The sequence below is a fragment of the Amblyraja radiata genome, chromosome 24 (assembly GCF_010909765.2).
Source record: "Amblyraja radiata isolate CabotCenter1 chromosome 24, sAmbRad1.1.pri, whole genome shotgun sequence".
NCBI classification, from domain to species: domain Eukaryota; kingdom Metazoa; phylum Chordata; class Chondrichthyes; order Rajiformes; family Rajidae; genus Amblyraja; species Amblyraja radiata.
Window position 1 is genome coordinate 12,988,923 of NC_045979.1, and position 15,814 is coordinate 13,004,736.

At 42.0% G+C, this 15,814-nt stretch overlaps 1 protein-coding gene across 4 annotated transcripts in view; it reads right to left on the bottom strand.

The window, feature by feature from the left end:
- syt2 (synaptotagmin 2) overlaps nucleotides 1-15,814 on the bottom strand; it is a 552,336-nt gene that overhangs the window by 49,277 nt on the left and 487,245 nt on the right. For 3 of the 4 annotated variants that reach the window (XM_033042448.1, XM_033042446.1, XM_033042449.1), the window contains one exon: nucleotides 5,946-6,074. In XM_033042448.1, coding sequence (XP_032898339.1) covers nucleotides 5,946-6,074 — 129 coding nt within the window. The remainder of the gene's footprint in view (nucleotides 1-5,945; nucleotides 6,075-15,814) is intronic. The other variant, XM_033042450.1, reaches the window with a different exon arrangement.

Below are 15,814 nucleotides of genomic sequence, written 5' to 3' on the forward strand. Positions count from 1 at the left end.
GTCAATGCTAGGCATTAGTCATGCTTACACTACCATTAAAATCGATCATAAGATATTTATACTCCTTTGTGAAAGGTGTTGACACAGTCTTTAGGTAACATAGCCGTTGGAAAACTATCCAATGTAACATCAGTTGACAATAAAGATGAGAGAAATTGATAAAATAAAATTAAATATTGAGGAAGGATATTACATTGACATGTACACTCCAACTTGGAAATGTAAAACATGCTTTTAATTTAGTTTAGTTTAGTTTAGTCTAGAAGTACAGCATGGAAACTGGCCCTTCAGCCCAAGGCCACCATCAATCATCCACAAATATATTTTTAGTTCCTTTCCATTGCAGTATTAATACTCCACAAGAGTAAGTGTGCCTCACAGTGTCAGAGACCAATGTGTGATTCTTACCCAAGGTGTTTTCTGTGTGTACAATTTCCCTGATACTCTGGTTTCCTCCCATATCCCAAAGACGTTTGGGTTTGCAGGTTAATTGACCTCTGCAAGTTGCCCCTAGCATGTAGGAAATTAATGCAAATGTAGGTTAACAGAACTAATGTGAAGGGGTGATCAATGGGCGGTGCAGACTCAATGGGCCGAAGGGCCTGTTTCTGTCTTCCGATATCAAGGCGGAACAAGTTCATCTGCCCCTTATTCCCCTGCCAATTACATGGGTTACCATGTTACAGAGTAGCATATTGCATTTATTCCCTGGAGGAGAGGAAACAATTGTCAGGTGGCTTCGCAAGCGTGCCGGACATCCTTATGTGTAAACTGATCTTGAGTGCCTTAAGTGTAGACAGTGAAACACTAAAGTGAGCTGTATCCATTTGCTCTTCGATGACATGGGAACGTGGGGAATTTCAGATGGCTCTCCTCAGGCACTTAATGCCTTCATAAGCACGAGCAATGGCGTTGCAACATTTAATCTCCATTAATCGTGAAAGGAAACAGATACCACTAAAAAAATTCTTGCGCACAACCTTGCCAAATGTCACAGGCTTTTTGTTCTCAAGATATGGAAGTCCCTGCACAAGACTATAAAAAGGCAAGAGCAAGTTGTCGTATTATGAAGAATACTTTCATGTGACTAAGTGACCTTTTATTCACTCGGCAGCCAAGAACCATAAAATATGGTTTCATTATCTATACAGAAAGAGTGACATTTCACGCATACACACAGGTAAATCCCACCAAGGGCAGCAAAGCTGTGGATGCATTGTATGGATCCTCAGAGACCACGCGCGGGCCATGGTATTGCTTTAAACTAATCCCAAAACACATTTCATTGTTCTGTAGCCAAGGCTGCAGGCAAGCCACAAGGGACAGTCGCAAAAAATAATACTGTGGCATCTAACCATTCATTTAACATGACTTATACACCAAGATTACTGGCGCTCCGATTGCTCATATTTAATAGTCCAAGATGGACATATTCAGCACCCTTTTAGTCGAAAACCGATGATAAAACATATCAGTACTCTATACTCGCTTCATTTCTGCTCCCAAGTAGATTATTCCCCTCAGTAACTTGCATTAAAAATCACTTGAGGGAATCTAAATTGTCCAGCTCCTGAAAACAAGCTATCTGCTCATTAAAACAATTCCTTTTGCAGCCAACACTAATTAGATTATTACTTCAGTAGGGATAAATGTCACACAAGGCTATAACCTATTGTACTTATGTTAAAACCAGCCTGTAAGCCTTAAAGTTGGGCACACTACATCTGTAGCAAATGCTTTCAGATATTCTGGAATTTCATTCTCCCTAGAGGCCCCATAGCAGAAGCGTCCATGTCGAGGGGCTGGAAACTGGAAGTTTCCTGAGCTAATTCTGCTGCCACCATCATCTATTGTGACAAGTGATGGCTTCCACTGATTGTCGCCGGAAGCTTGCGTCCTTTTCAGGACAGACGATGACAGCGAGGCCAACATTTGTAACAAGATGGACACGAAAGTCAACCTGGAAACCATTCAATTTTGACACAATGTGGAGGAGAGAAAACTCCAGAGTTTTTCAAGGTTACACTGGAGGCCGTGTTACAGGAGTCGGGGAGGAGGGCAAGAGGCTGGGAAAAGAGAGTGTGCTGATCGATGGCAGTAATTGGTTAAGGGAAACAGCATGGAAACAGGCCCTTCAGTCCATCTGGTCCATGCCGACCAGTGATCATCCATTCACATTAATTCTATGTTATCCCACATTCTCATCCTCCTCGCTGTACACCAAGGGTAATTTACACAGGCCAGTTAACCTATAAACACACCAAAGATGTACAGGTTTGCAGGTTAATTGGCTTTGGTAAGTTCTAAAATTGCCCCCAGTGTGTGTGGGTTAGTGTATGGGGTGATCGGTGGTCGACGCAGACTCGATGGGCCGAAGGGCCTGTTTCCGTGCTGTATCTGTATCTCTAAAGTCTAAATCATTTTATGCCCCTGGAGGAAGTGTTGCTGCCATAATTGGAGAGATCTTTATGGCGTTCTTAGTCAGATATGGGTGATTGTATTAGGGAGGCACCTGCGTTGAAATGGTCACACAGTGGAACTCTTCTTGTGGACTACAAGCCTCCAATCTCTCCCCTCCTTTCTCCAGCAGCTTGCCCTACTTTTCATGCCTTCTATGCATGATTTCCCCAGTTTAAACATTTAAGAAACATTTAGATAGGTACATGGATCGGATAGGTTTAGAGGATATGGGCCAAACGCAGGCATGTAGGACTAGTGTAGATGGGACATGTTGGTCAGTGTGAGCAAGTTGGGCCAAAGAGCCTGTTTCCACTCTGTATGAATCTATGATTCTATGGTTGTTTACCCCTCTAAGTAGCACCATTAAGGGTTCCACCAGCTGCTTTTTGAGTGCTCAGATGTGCATGTTTGAGCGGGACGGCAGGAGCACTGAGCTCTAATTTGACAGCATTGGCAACAAATCAGTGTTGCCTGCCAATTGACATAATGATCCAACCACTCTGCAGACTTATAACAAGTGTCAGCATTGTGCCTGCTTATGCACTTAGCAATGTGGTGGCCAATGTAGGTGCTCTGCAAGTTTCACCAAATTGGTTCAAATTCAGCAGACGTAACCCTGACACCACGGAGGATGTAATGTATTTTGTGAGTACGTAATTTTGCTTCATCGCGTAATGATAAGAAAATGTAGGTGAGGTACTATACCAAAAATACATTTTTGAGGAAATATAATCACTGTCTTGATTTTTGAAAGTAGATGATGAGGAAAGTAAATGGAAGATTGTGGGTGGCATAGTGGCGTAGCTGGTAAACCTGATGCCTCACAGTACCAGAGACCTGAGTTTGTTCGATCATGACTATAGGTGCTTTCGACATGGAGTTGGATGTTCTTCCTGTGACTGCCTGGGTTTCCTCTGGGTCCTCTTTCTTCTCACATCCCAAAGTCTTTTTAGCTTAATTGGCCTCTGTAAATTGTTCCTGGTGTGTAGGAAATGGATGTGAAAGTGGGATAACATGGAGCTAGTTTGAATGGATGATCAATGGTAAAAAATAGGCAGAAAAAAACATTAGCTGGTCAGGCAGCATGTCTGGAGAAAAAAAGGATGGGTGACATTTCGGGTTGAACCCTTCATCAGCGTGGACGTTGGGCTGAACGGCATGTTTCCCTGCTGTGACTTGAAACTGAGCTAAACCAAATCGTGAAATACAGGTACAGAGACTTGGTGGCTTCAAGGCTGACTATCACCGGTGCAAAAATAAACTGGTAGGATAACACAGTAAGAATCATGCATGCACGCTCAGTTTCAAGGTTGAACCAAAAGGCATGACATTGTTGTGGCATTTACTTATGGAGCACTGAGTTTATGTGAGGATATTTCAGCTGCACAATGCAATGCAAATACCATTATACCCAATAACAGGTTGGAATACAATTTAAATTGCAAACATCAGCTCTCCTGCTAAGAAGTAAAATGACACGCGTAAATGTTATCATTTATAACATGCTGAGTATTGGTACCAGGGGAATCCTAGAATGCCACTCTCCCGGAGCTCAGGAGAGGAGGAATATATGCAGATTACTCCAGAGAACGGTGATGGGTATTCAAATATTTTCGGGAAACATGGACCAGCGAGCTGCTTAATTTCTCGTTGAATAAGATTTTTCCTGCTGTTATGCGTTTATAATGTTGAGTTTTCAGATGGTACATTGTCAAGAAAAAGCTGATTATTTGTACATGAACCATTTTGCAAATGCCCTGCTGTGCAATGAACATTCTTAATTCCAAAGCTCTGCGGACTGCAGCAATTCCTATGCAAAATGCAACACTAAGAAAGGCTTAATTGGTGGAAAATTATTATTTTTAAATTTTCCTTTGAAAAACTAATCTATCTCAATGCTTCTGCGAGTTTGAGTAGTCACAATCACTGCCTGGCAGAGCCATGTTCAAATGGTTGAGCACAGCCAGGCTAAGAGAGGAAGTGTAGAACCAAGGAACCCCAGATGCTAGGTTATAAAAAAAGATACAAAATGCTGGAGAAACTCAGCGGGTCAGGCAGCACCCCTGGAGAACATGGATAGGTGATGTTCTCTCCAGAACCAGAGGTCAGAGTGTAAGAATAAGGGGTAGGCCATTTAGGACTGAGATGACGAAAAACTTGTTCACCCAGAGCATTGTGAATCTGTGGAACTCACTGTCACAGAAGGTAGTGGAGGCCAATTCACTGGATGTTTACAAGAGAGAGTTAGATATAGTACTTATGGTTAACAGAATCAAGGGAAATGGGGAGAAAGCAGGAACGGGGTACTGATTTTGGATGATCAACCATGATCATATTGAATGGCGGTGCTGGCTCAAAGGGCCGAAAGGCCTACTTCTGCGCCTATTATCTATGTTTCTGGTCTTGGCCCTTCAGACCTCTGTAGAGGTGCATTGGTCATAGCATTTACTAGGATGGATAAATGATCAACTGTGATTCCTGATCTCCTTTGGACGGTACATTTGTGTAAATGTCAGGAGTACAAGTTTTAATATAGGGTTGACCGGGGGAGCAAATTGACTGCTCTCCTATTCATCATGGCAGGAGCTCACAGTTTAAGGATAAGGGGGAAGTCTTTTAGGACCGAGATGAGAAAAAAATGTTTTACACAGAGAGTGGTGAATCTGTGGAATTCTCTGCCACAAAAGGTAGTTGAGGCCAGTTAATTGGCTATATTTAAGAGGGAGTTAGATGTGGCCCTTGTGGCTAAAGGGATCAGGGGATATGGAGGAGGCAGGTACAGGATACTGAGTTGGATGATCTGCCATGATCATATTGAATGGCGGTGCAGGCTCGAAGGGCTGAATGGCCTATTCCTGCACCTATTTTCTATGTTTCTATGTTTCTATTCAGTTTTGAAGGCAGGTCCTCATTGCAGCATCTGGGGAGGGAATGAATAGGCAGCATTTCATGTCTGGCCCCTTCTACAGACTGATTTTAGTTAGAGGGAGAAAGCTAGAAAAGAGAGGTGGGGATGGGAGAAAGCCTGGCAAGTGATAGGTGGATACAGGTCGGGGGGGGGGATGATTGAAAGATGGGTGGAATAAGTGACAAAAGCTAGAGATGAGAAGGAGACAAAAGGGTGTCAGATAAGGAGAGAAGAGGAGTGAAATGTAAAGTTAGAGGGAGGGAGGGATATAGGTGGAAGGGGACGGTGCGGATAAGGAGGGGCGGTATAGTGGGGGAAGTGAATGCACACCAGGGTGGGGACACATAAAAGGGTGAGGGGGTAGGAAAACAGCATTTAGACAGCTTGATAGGTTCATGGATAGGAAAGGTTAGCGATATGGGCCAAACATAGGGAAATTGTACCAGCTTTAATAGGGCATATTGGTCAACATGGCCAGGTTGGGCCGGAGAGCCTGATTCCATGCTGTACGATTGAATGATTCCATGACTCAATTTGACTTTGTCATCCCGGTAAAATCCAAACAATATCACCTCACCTGATTACTCTGGAAGTCATAATCCAATGAAAATTGCAGTTTGCCTAGTTTTTCTTCTTCCTTTGGCTCCTCGTCCTTATCTTCACCTTCAGTTAAACCAGTTTCTGCATCATCATCATCCTGTTTAGCCTACGGAGAGGAAGCAAAACCTGAATGAGCTTTAGTAAGAGGCATTTAATCACTTACAATATTTGGGCAGCAGAATTGCTGATGTAAGTATATTATTATTTTAACGCTCCCCACATGAGAAGCAGTAGATTAAGTAGAATATGCCTTTTGCTAGCTTTTCGACAAGTGATTTCAAGGCCATTAAATTCTTTGTACAAATACAAAGTGGTTTAACTTCAGCTGACAGAATTTTGCCTTATTAGCTGACAGATCCATTATGAATGTCACTTATGTTACGAGTTGAATGCGGAAGTACTTTTTGAAATTTTAAATAGTATTCAGGAGGATTTCTATGACCTTATTTTGAGACTGCTATTGATTTTTGAAACATTTGAACTTGAAAACATAGGCCACAAAAGGCAATCTATTGTTTAAATGGTTGAGTGATTTTGCAGTGCAGATCTGTCGAAAGCTAATGCAATTGAATATTAATAATCAGGCATGCAGATGGTAATGTGCTTCAGAGAGAGCAGGCAGTACAAGAGTCATTAAAAGAGTCTTGATGATATTCTCCTTCATTCTTATAGCACTAGGTCTATAAACCACATTCGAGTTTAAAATACTGTACAACATGCCTTGACTTTTCAATTTTAAAAATCTTAACCACGATACATCTATGACAATGTGCATAAGCTTTTAAGTTCAAAGTTGCCTCTGTGGTTCCACAATTTCCATGTGACAATCTGTGCATGAAGCCTCAAGATGGATTAATTGCTTTTGTCCACCCTTGCTCAAAATTGCCCTTAAGACCAATTATGAAATTTCCAGAAATCCATATTTTCAGATTAATAATTTTTTCATGTTTGGAGGAATGATTGGTTCTTGTGTTCCTTTGACCAATCACATCCCTATACCAAATGGTTCCACTACAAACATAAATGGCACACAGGAGTTTGAAATGGCATGTTGAGTACGAGACTAGACGAATAATCTAGTGGCATTAATTAAAATCCCACTATAGAAGGTGGGGCATTTAGTCTCAGTATATTAAATAAAATATGGAATTTGGAACCTTGCATGAGCAAAGGTCATTATGGCTTTCAAAGGTCACTATCCCATTATGGCTCAAATGTGATCCTAATGACCTTTGGTAACCTCAACCTCAGCAACCAAGACCAGTCTTCAGGCATATGGGAATATTTTTGCCTGTAGGTTCCCTTTGTGTTGTGTCCTATCCTGGTGTGGGAATATATTGCAGTTCTTCCTTAATTATGAGTCTATACTTCTTACTCAACAAAGCTATGTGAAATACTTCCCCAGAGAGACATAAGGACCCAGAAGAAGACTGCTCAGCCTATTGAGCTTATGCTGGCTTCCATGAGAGCAATTCCATTCTACTCTCCTTATTCCCTTGTCTTCCTGCAACTTCTTCACTAAAACATGCCCATCAACTCGCCTCCAATTCTTATTTTTGATATAAACCTACACTAAGGGGTAACTTACTGGACCAAATTACCTCTTTGGGATGTAGGAGGAAAACCGGAGCAATGGGAGGAAATCTACACATTCCTATGAGATTTTAAGGTGAGTGGGAAAGTTTAAAGTGAGGTGAGAAAGATTTAATAGGAACTTGAGGGGCAACTTTTTTACACAAAGGGTGCGTGGCACAAGCTGCCACAGGAGATACGTAGTTGAGGCAGGTACCATCGCAATGGTACCCAGTCATCCCTTCATTCCCACTCCCAGAGTTTAATCTTCAGTTTTTACCTTACTAACTTACTAACTTTATAACCTTACTAACAACCATCATCGTAAAATGTGGCTGTAGGCATTAGCTGGTATCTGGAAAACAGCTAGAAGTTGGCATTTTATTCCTAGAATCCTGAAGTCTAAATCCCTTTTTATCCCTACTCTGGCATCTCCCCAGCAAAGGTGATCTCCACAGGAAATTAAGGGTTCTTTGAGTGTGATGGGTAAATTAGATGTGCCTCTACTGAAGTTCAGAATAGGCACCTTACCCTTGTCTTCTGAATATCCACTGCAATTGCTTGTTGTGCCTTTAAAAATGTTTATATGAACACCCATTGCATAACTCCTGCCGATATTACTGTATATTAATGGTTGCCACGGTAGTTTTGTATCTCAGGTGTGAAATTATATTTGTTCTGAATTTGACACGTGTTTCACATTGCCATGGTAGATACTCACTGCAAAACAAGGAAGAATATTGTGTATAGGCTTTAAGCAGCCATGACCTTTCCCTACTCTCCTGAACTTGCACAAGAATTTGTTTATATCGAGAAAAAAACACCACTGCGTCTTAGTGTAAATTCAGAAAGAAATATTATGATAGGTCAAAGGAACACTTCAGTAATGAAATATTTTAAATCATTTTTAATGAATTTATGATAAATTCTTGTTGTAATGGAACTTTTACAGTTCTGGTATATTAGCAAAAATCCAACTCTTAAGTTTTCCACTAAGAAGCCAACTTTTCCATTAAACATGCAGGGAATATGACTTTTTACTGCCCATCAAAATAAATCTTCTTTGCACAACAGCCAAACATTGTTCCATTGCCAATCCTTTAATCCCTGTTATCAAGTCACTGTCATAATCAAAATATGCCATTTTAGGAGAAGGTAAACATTCATATATGGCACAGGATTAAATTGTAAAGCCAATACAATACAAATACTGAGAAGAACCTACCATCCAGTTGAGATCCCAGGATAGTCAGAAAACATGTTCAGACAAAATAGATCAGGAAGAGCACAAAAAAAAAAATTTGAAAAGACAAACACGAAGTAAACCATCACCAAAAAACCACAAGGAGATATGACACACACAGATTAGCTATCGAAAAAAGTTGTTTGCAGATAATAGCGAGAGATTTGTTTGCTTAATGGATATTGTGATTGCCATTCCATGTGGAATGAAAGGCTGTCATTCAAAATGACAAAAAGTGATATTCAAGATTAATTTCATCATTAAAATTATCCTTCTACCTGTATTCCATTTTCCTTTAGGCTCACAATTACCAAAAAAAAAGCTTGATTGCATTGTATCTATTGCTGTAACTATCTCTGCCTGTACATCCAAAAGCCATCAGGTGCAGTCATTTGAAAAGATTCTTCTCTCCTAAGAACAAGAATGATGAAGGCAACAGTAGGATACCAAATGGTGTCCTAGCTTCAAATTCAACTGCATATACCACACAATAAACTTGTGATCTCTTACATTAAACTATCAAGTAACTTTTGCATTTTATTTCCACTGGACTGAAGGAAATGAATATTCTTTGTATCCATTTGAAGAGGGTGCAGCTAATATTGTTACGTTTAGGTTTATTATTGTCACGTGTTCCGAGGTACCTTGGATGACCTCTCTAATGCAGAACCGAGTAGCAAACTTCGAAATGTGGCAACAATTAGTGGTACCAGCTTGAAATAAACCTGAGACTAGGGAGCTCAGAATAATCATGGTTGTGGTTTCACATATAGTGTTATCATATTTGACCTTGCAGAATGTTATAAAACTCACCAAGGACATAGAATGCAAGTGTAAGTGTTGGTTAAGTTGCAGTAAAACTGGTTGAGTAAAAGCTGGTTGGCCTGTGAATAACTAAGAACTAGTGAGGATGAAAATTGCAATGGAGATGAATTTTGGCCAGTGCGCCATTGTTAATGGAGTGTAACACAAAGAGATTTAGTAGGAGTCTGAGGGGTAACTTTTTCACACTAGGGTGGTGGGTGTATGGAACAAGCTGCCAGAGGAGGTAGTTGAAGCAGGGATTATCACAACATTTAAGAAACAGTTAGTCAGGTACATGGAGAGGACAGGTTTGGAGGGATAACGCTGGCAGGTGGGACTAGTGTAGCTGGGACATGGTGGCCAGTGTGGGCAAGTTGGGCCGAAGGGCCTGTTTCCATGCTGTATGACTCTGTGTCCCTATGACTCTAATGAGCCTGTCCAACTTAGGCAACTTTTTAGGCGACTGCAGGAGACTATGCAGTCACCACATGGTCGCCATATGTTTGCGGGTGGTTGCCGGGGAGTCGCCTTCATGGTCATGTGGAATTCCCGCATTTTGGGAACTAGTCGCGGCCTCATTATAGTCGCCGCAAATTTTTAAGCATGTTGAAAAATTAGCGGCGACTATAATGAGGCCGCCCTGGAGAGTAGGGAGAATTCTCGAGCCGTAGGTGGGTCGCCAGGAGGTCCTAGTGGATTGCCAGGATTGCCAGGAGGTTCTTGTAGGTTGTAGCCGGTGCTGACCGGTGAATTTCATTGGCTCAATGGGGAAAAAAAACGTAAGCAGTAGTTTTCAGAACCAAGGATAACCGACCGGTTATCACAGCCGTGTATCTCTGGCTTCTTAAAAGCTGTCTCCACTCCTTCTCCTTCCTTTTCCATCCTCTCCCCTCCTCTCACCACCCCTCTTTTAAAGGACTTACCGTACACTGTGCTTTAGCCGTCTTAATTACAGCGCCAACCTTGCTGTTCATCGTGGTGTGTGTCTATATCATCTTGGCTATGCACCGTGTGAATTTCACTCAGACAGCGTTCCCCCTCTTGCCCTGTCCCCCGCCTGCATAACGGGCTGGTGAAGGAAGTGATATGTTTGTGTGTGTGTGTGTGTGAGTGTGTTCCACTCTGACAGTCGCCGTTCCAGTTGCTGGTTTTTCAGGCAACTGCCGGCAACTTGACAGTCGTCGGCAGCCGCCTGAAAAATCGCCTGTGGGACAGGCCCATAAGAAGAGCTCCGACACGAATGTTTGCTGTTAAAAAAACGGGCCGTTGCTAAAACATCCAGAAATAGAGATAAGAGAGGCTATATCCTGGGTTATGCCAATTTGCAAATGCATTGCAGATTTTTCTTTAGATTTGTCCAGATGGATTTCAAGGTTAACATTTTTTTTGCATTAATGCAACAAGTTTATTTCCTTTACTTACTTTACTTTGCAACTTTCCCATTTTAAATTGCTTTGAATATGCAGTGATTACTTCTATAACTGCTCAATTACTTTTCAAGATCTGCCTAAGAAATTATACTCCTTTAATTCTATATTCATCTTGCACATTTATCTAATATGGAATAATTTACATTTGTCGATAATAAATGTAATTTGTATTATTGATATTATTGATATAATATGTCAATTGTTTCCTATGTTTCCATTCTCTGTTGACAACTATGAGTTGTTTAGCATTCAGGTCTGTTTTATAGTTAACAAAAATAGCAAAAAAATGACTGACCTTGGGAGTCTTTCACTCAATATGTCCTCTTGGTTGACAAAGCTCTTCTTATGAGGCCTATGATTTCTCTTCCATTTCAAATCCTCTCCCAAGTTCTGCCTTGGATCCCCGAGGGTATTATTTTAATTAGAAGTATTTCATGTGAAACATTCCCACACGAGTGCCAGTATGACATTAATTGAATTGAATTGAATAGTTGTCTACTTGTCAGCAATGTTTAGAGATTGTAATGGAGCAAGAATTATGGAACAAACAAATTCAAACCTTCCTTGGACCCAGAAGGTTGTTGCCAATCTCATCATCATGTGGTCTGAACGTCTATGGGAATTCTTAATATCTAGTCGACTTTCCTAAGGTTACAAACTGGACAATATCAAACGGCAACCTAACATCTGGGTTCAACTGAGTTTTATGCAAAAATACAAAATTACACTAGGAGGAATAATAAACATATTAAATTAACCATTTATCTCCCGTTCACATTTCCATGCCAACCTTTCTGTCCTAGGCCTCCTCCATTGCAATAGTGAGACCACATTCAAATTAGAGGAACAGAACCTCGTATTTGGGTAGTATTTTAGGTAAACAACATCCTTCCTCCCCCTCCCTTCCCTGTGTCCCACCTGGATGCGTACATTTTCCCCTTACCCCTTCCTTCCCCTTCCACCTAGATTCCTTCCCCTTCCACCTAGATTCCTTCCTCTGCCTTCACATTTCATGCCTCTTCTATCCTTATATCCTTATCTCACACTTTTTGTCTTTTCATCTCTGGTCTTTGTTCAACCACTGGCTAATTCAAACCTGTCCTCACCTGTATCCACCTATCACTTGCCAGACTATGTCCCTCCCCACCTCTCTTCCCTTTGAGTACAATCAGTCCGAAAAAGTGTCCAGACCCAAAATGTCACCTATCCATGTCGTCCAGAGATGCTGCCTGACCTGCTGAATTACTCCAGAACTTTATGTCTATTTTTTTTCAGTGTGATCCACCCTAGGTAAAATTGCGCATTGAGCCAATTTCAAAGCGTTTTGTTTTCTTCAAGGTTTAATGTGATTGTAGATGTTTTTTAGGGTGTTGCACTTTTATCAGGTTACGTTTTTTAAAATGTAATTTAAATGGACACATTTTTGGCAGTAATGAATCTCATCCAATATAATGGGTTGCACTACATTGAAGGCTAGCCAATAATTCCATAAAGAACAGTTGTCTAACAGCAAACTGCATGTCAGTGGGTTTCTAAGTGCTCATTCCTCTCTTGGACTCGCCATTGAGTCCAAGATCATCCATAATGTCTAAGCTGAGGGCTGAATGCACTTCATATCAGGCTCCTCAGTTGTAGGCATTGGCGGTGAATGCATCCCCATTAATAAAGTCAGAGTCATACAACGTGGAAACAGGTCCTTTAACCTAACTTGCCCACGCTAACCAACATACCCCATCTACACTATTCCCGCCTGCCTGTGTTTGGCCCATATCTCACTAAACCTGTCCTATCCATGTAATGTCTTAATGTTTCTTAAAAGTTGTGATGGTATCTGCATCAACTACCTCCTTCTGAAGCTTGTTCCATAGACCCTCCACCCTCTGTGTGAAAATATTCTCCCTCAGGTTCCTATTAAATCTTTCCCCATCACCTTAAATCTATGTCCTCTGGTTCTCGATGCCCCTATCCTGGGCAAGAGACTTTGTGTGCCGACCTGATCTATTCCTCTCATGATTTTGTACACTTTTTCTTATCTGGAAATGAAGAATCAATCAAATGAGGTTCAAACTACTCCTAAAAAGATGCGGTGGGGTTTTATTTGACTTTATTTTAAATAACATCCTCCATACGTGATCTGTGGGGAATCTGTTTGACTTTATTTTAAATAACGCTAATGTTTCTCATTAGGTTCCATAGTTTAATTGAATATTATGGAGGTTATGGGGAGAAGGCAGGAAAATAGAGTTAGAAGGGAGAGATAGATCAGCCGTATTTGAATGGTGGAAGAGACTTGATGGACCGAATGGCCAAATTCTACTCCCATCACATGATCTTTAAATGTGTACTATTTCATTGTATTTTTATTGATTTTGTTTCATTTTAAATATTCTTCCTCTATGTCACTGATCATTAGGCACATTAAAAAAAATTAAAGGTCTTTTGATGGCATTATCAAAGCTGTCCACAGGCAGTGTCTTAAATTCTGTTGCAGGTTCCCTGTGTAATGGGCTCACTGAAGGACCACAAATGTAATACAGAGCAGCCTCTGGGAGCTGCAAAGCTGAAAATGGTGTGTGATTATGGGGTTAGTGCAGGGATGGGGGAGAGAATGGAGGACGGGGTTGACGTTAGTGAGGATGAAGACAGATGTAGTGAGATCCAGGCCTAGAAGCAGCTAAGGGAAGTCTGACTATGCATGAAGCTAACTGCTACAAACAGCCACTTGGGCTCAGGCACAATGTTGCAGGGGTATATTTGTTTTTGTTTACGGCCGAGATTTTTGTGTCAGACAAATCTTGTCATCTTGAGAGGTGAGGGCATGACCAAAAGAAAGCTCACTCCAACGTTTGAGAGGACCTTTGGTCTAATTGTGCATTTAATCCCTTCCTCCATACGTGATCTGTGGGGAATCTGTTGGCTGAGGCACTCCAGCACATCGGATTGTCATGTACTGTCTTAACCAATAAGTATAAATTAGATTTGAATTGTAGTCATGATTGGGTATTACATGCAATTAGGTACATGTTAAGGAAAACAAGCAGACAAAAGTTTAAGCAATCAAAGTCCAACATTCATATCTGAAGAAATTTGATCCGATATTTGCAAAGATGAAACGTTCATGACCTAAGAGGTAGTTCAACAGCAATTATTAGTTATCATTCTGTTAAACGTCCTGCCAGGCTGACCCCTGGAACTCTGACCCAGTGCCATCGCCAGGACAACGGGCCTTTAAGGTCAAGTTAAGGCTCGACATATTTCAGAACTTTGAAACTTGAAGGGTACAAGATGGTGCTGGAAACGTGGCGACTCCTGTGTACTGCTTCAGTATAATCTACTATTCTTGAACTTATATACTTAAGTATGACGGTGTTCATGTATAGTAAGATTTTACTAAATTGTATGCAATAAAGGAATTTCACTGCACCAAGGTACATGTGACAATAAACTACCATCCACCCAATGCTGGGAGCAAGTTACCAAAGGTCAAGACCCTTCTTCCCCAAAACGTCTATCCAGAGATGCTGCTTGTTCCGCTGAGTTACTCCAGCATTTTGTGTCTATGTTCGCTGTCAGCTAGCATCTGCAGTTCCTTCCTACACAAGTAGCGAAAGGTACCTGGTTCTTGGGATTTCAGTGATGTCAACAGTGTGTCTGAATGCAAAGATTGATGCACGAACATACTGCGGGGGTAAGAGACATATCTAACTACACCGTCTCAATTTCTGCAATTAAATCCAAGGATAGAAGCTGCTGTTAGATTTATTCTATCAATAAAAAGAGTGGGTAAACCTACTAAACCTCCCATTAACTGCCCTACACCCCTCTTTCTCCCCCTCCCCTGCAACCCATGTGGACTCCCACCAATTTCTCCCCTCACCACAACCCCCCACCCCCACCCCCAGATGACTACACTTTTCCCTCTGGATTCACACCGTGCATCTCTTCAAAGGTACACAAAAAAGCTGGAGAAACTCAGCGGGTGCAGCAGCATCTATGGAGCGAAGGAAAAAGGCAACGTTTCGGGCCGAAACCCTTCTTCAGACTGATCGGGGGTGGGGGGGCGGGGAGAAGAAAGGAAAAAGGAGGAGGAGCCCGAAGGCTGGGGGATGGGAGGAGACAGCAGGAGGGCTGAGGAAGGGGAGGAGACAGCAAGGACTAACAAAATTGGGAGAATTCAATGTTCATGCCCCCAGGATGCAGACTCCCCAAGTGGAATATGAGGTGCTGTTCCTCCAATTTCCAGTGTTGCTCGCTCTGGCCATGGAGGAGACCCAGGACAGAGAGGTCGGATTCGGAGTGGGAGGGGGAGTTGAAGTGCTGAGCCACCAGGAGGTCAGGTAGGTTCTTGCGGACTGAGCGGAGGTGTTCGACGAAACGATCGCCCAACCTCCGCTTGGTCTCACCGATATAGATCTGCTGACATCTAGAGCAGCGGATGCAATAAATGAGGTTGGAGGAGATGCAGGTAAACCTCTGTCGCACCTGGAACGACCGCTTGGGTCCTTGAATGGAGTTGAGGGGGGAGGTAAAGGGACAAGTGTTGCATTTCTTGCGGTTGCAAGGGAAAGTGCCCAGGGAGAGGGTGGTACGGGAAGGAAGGGAAGAATTGACAAGGGAGTTATGGAGGGAGCGGTCTTTGCAGAAGGCAGATATGGGGGGAGATGGGAAGATGTGACGAGTGGTGGGGTCACGTTGGAGGTGGCGAAACTGACGGAGGACTACTTGTTGTATGTGACGGTTGTATGTGCATCTCTTCAATCCTGTTTCACGGCTTCTGTTTTTATCTCTGGCCTTTGT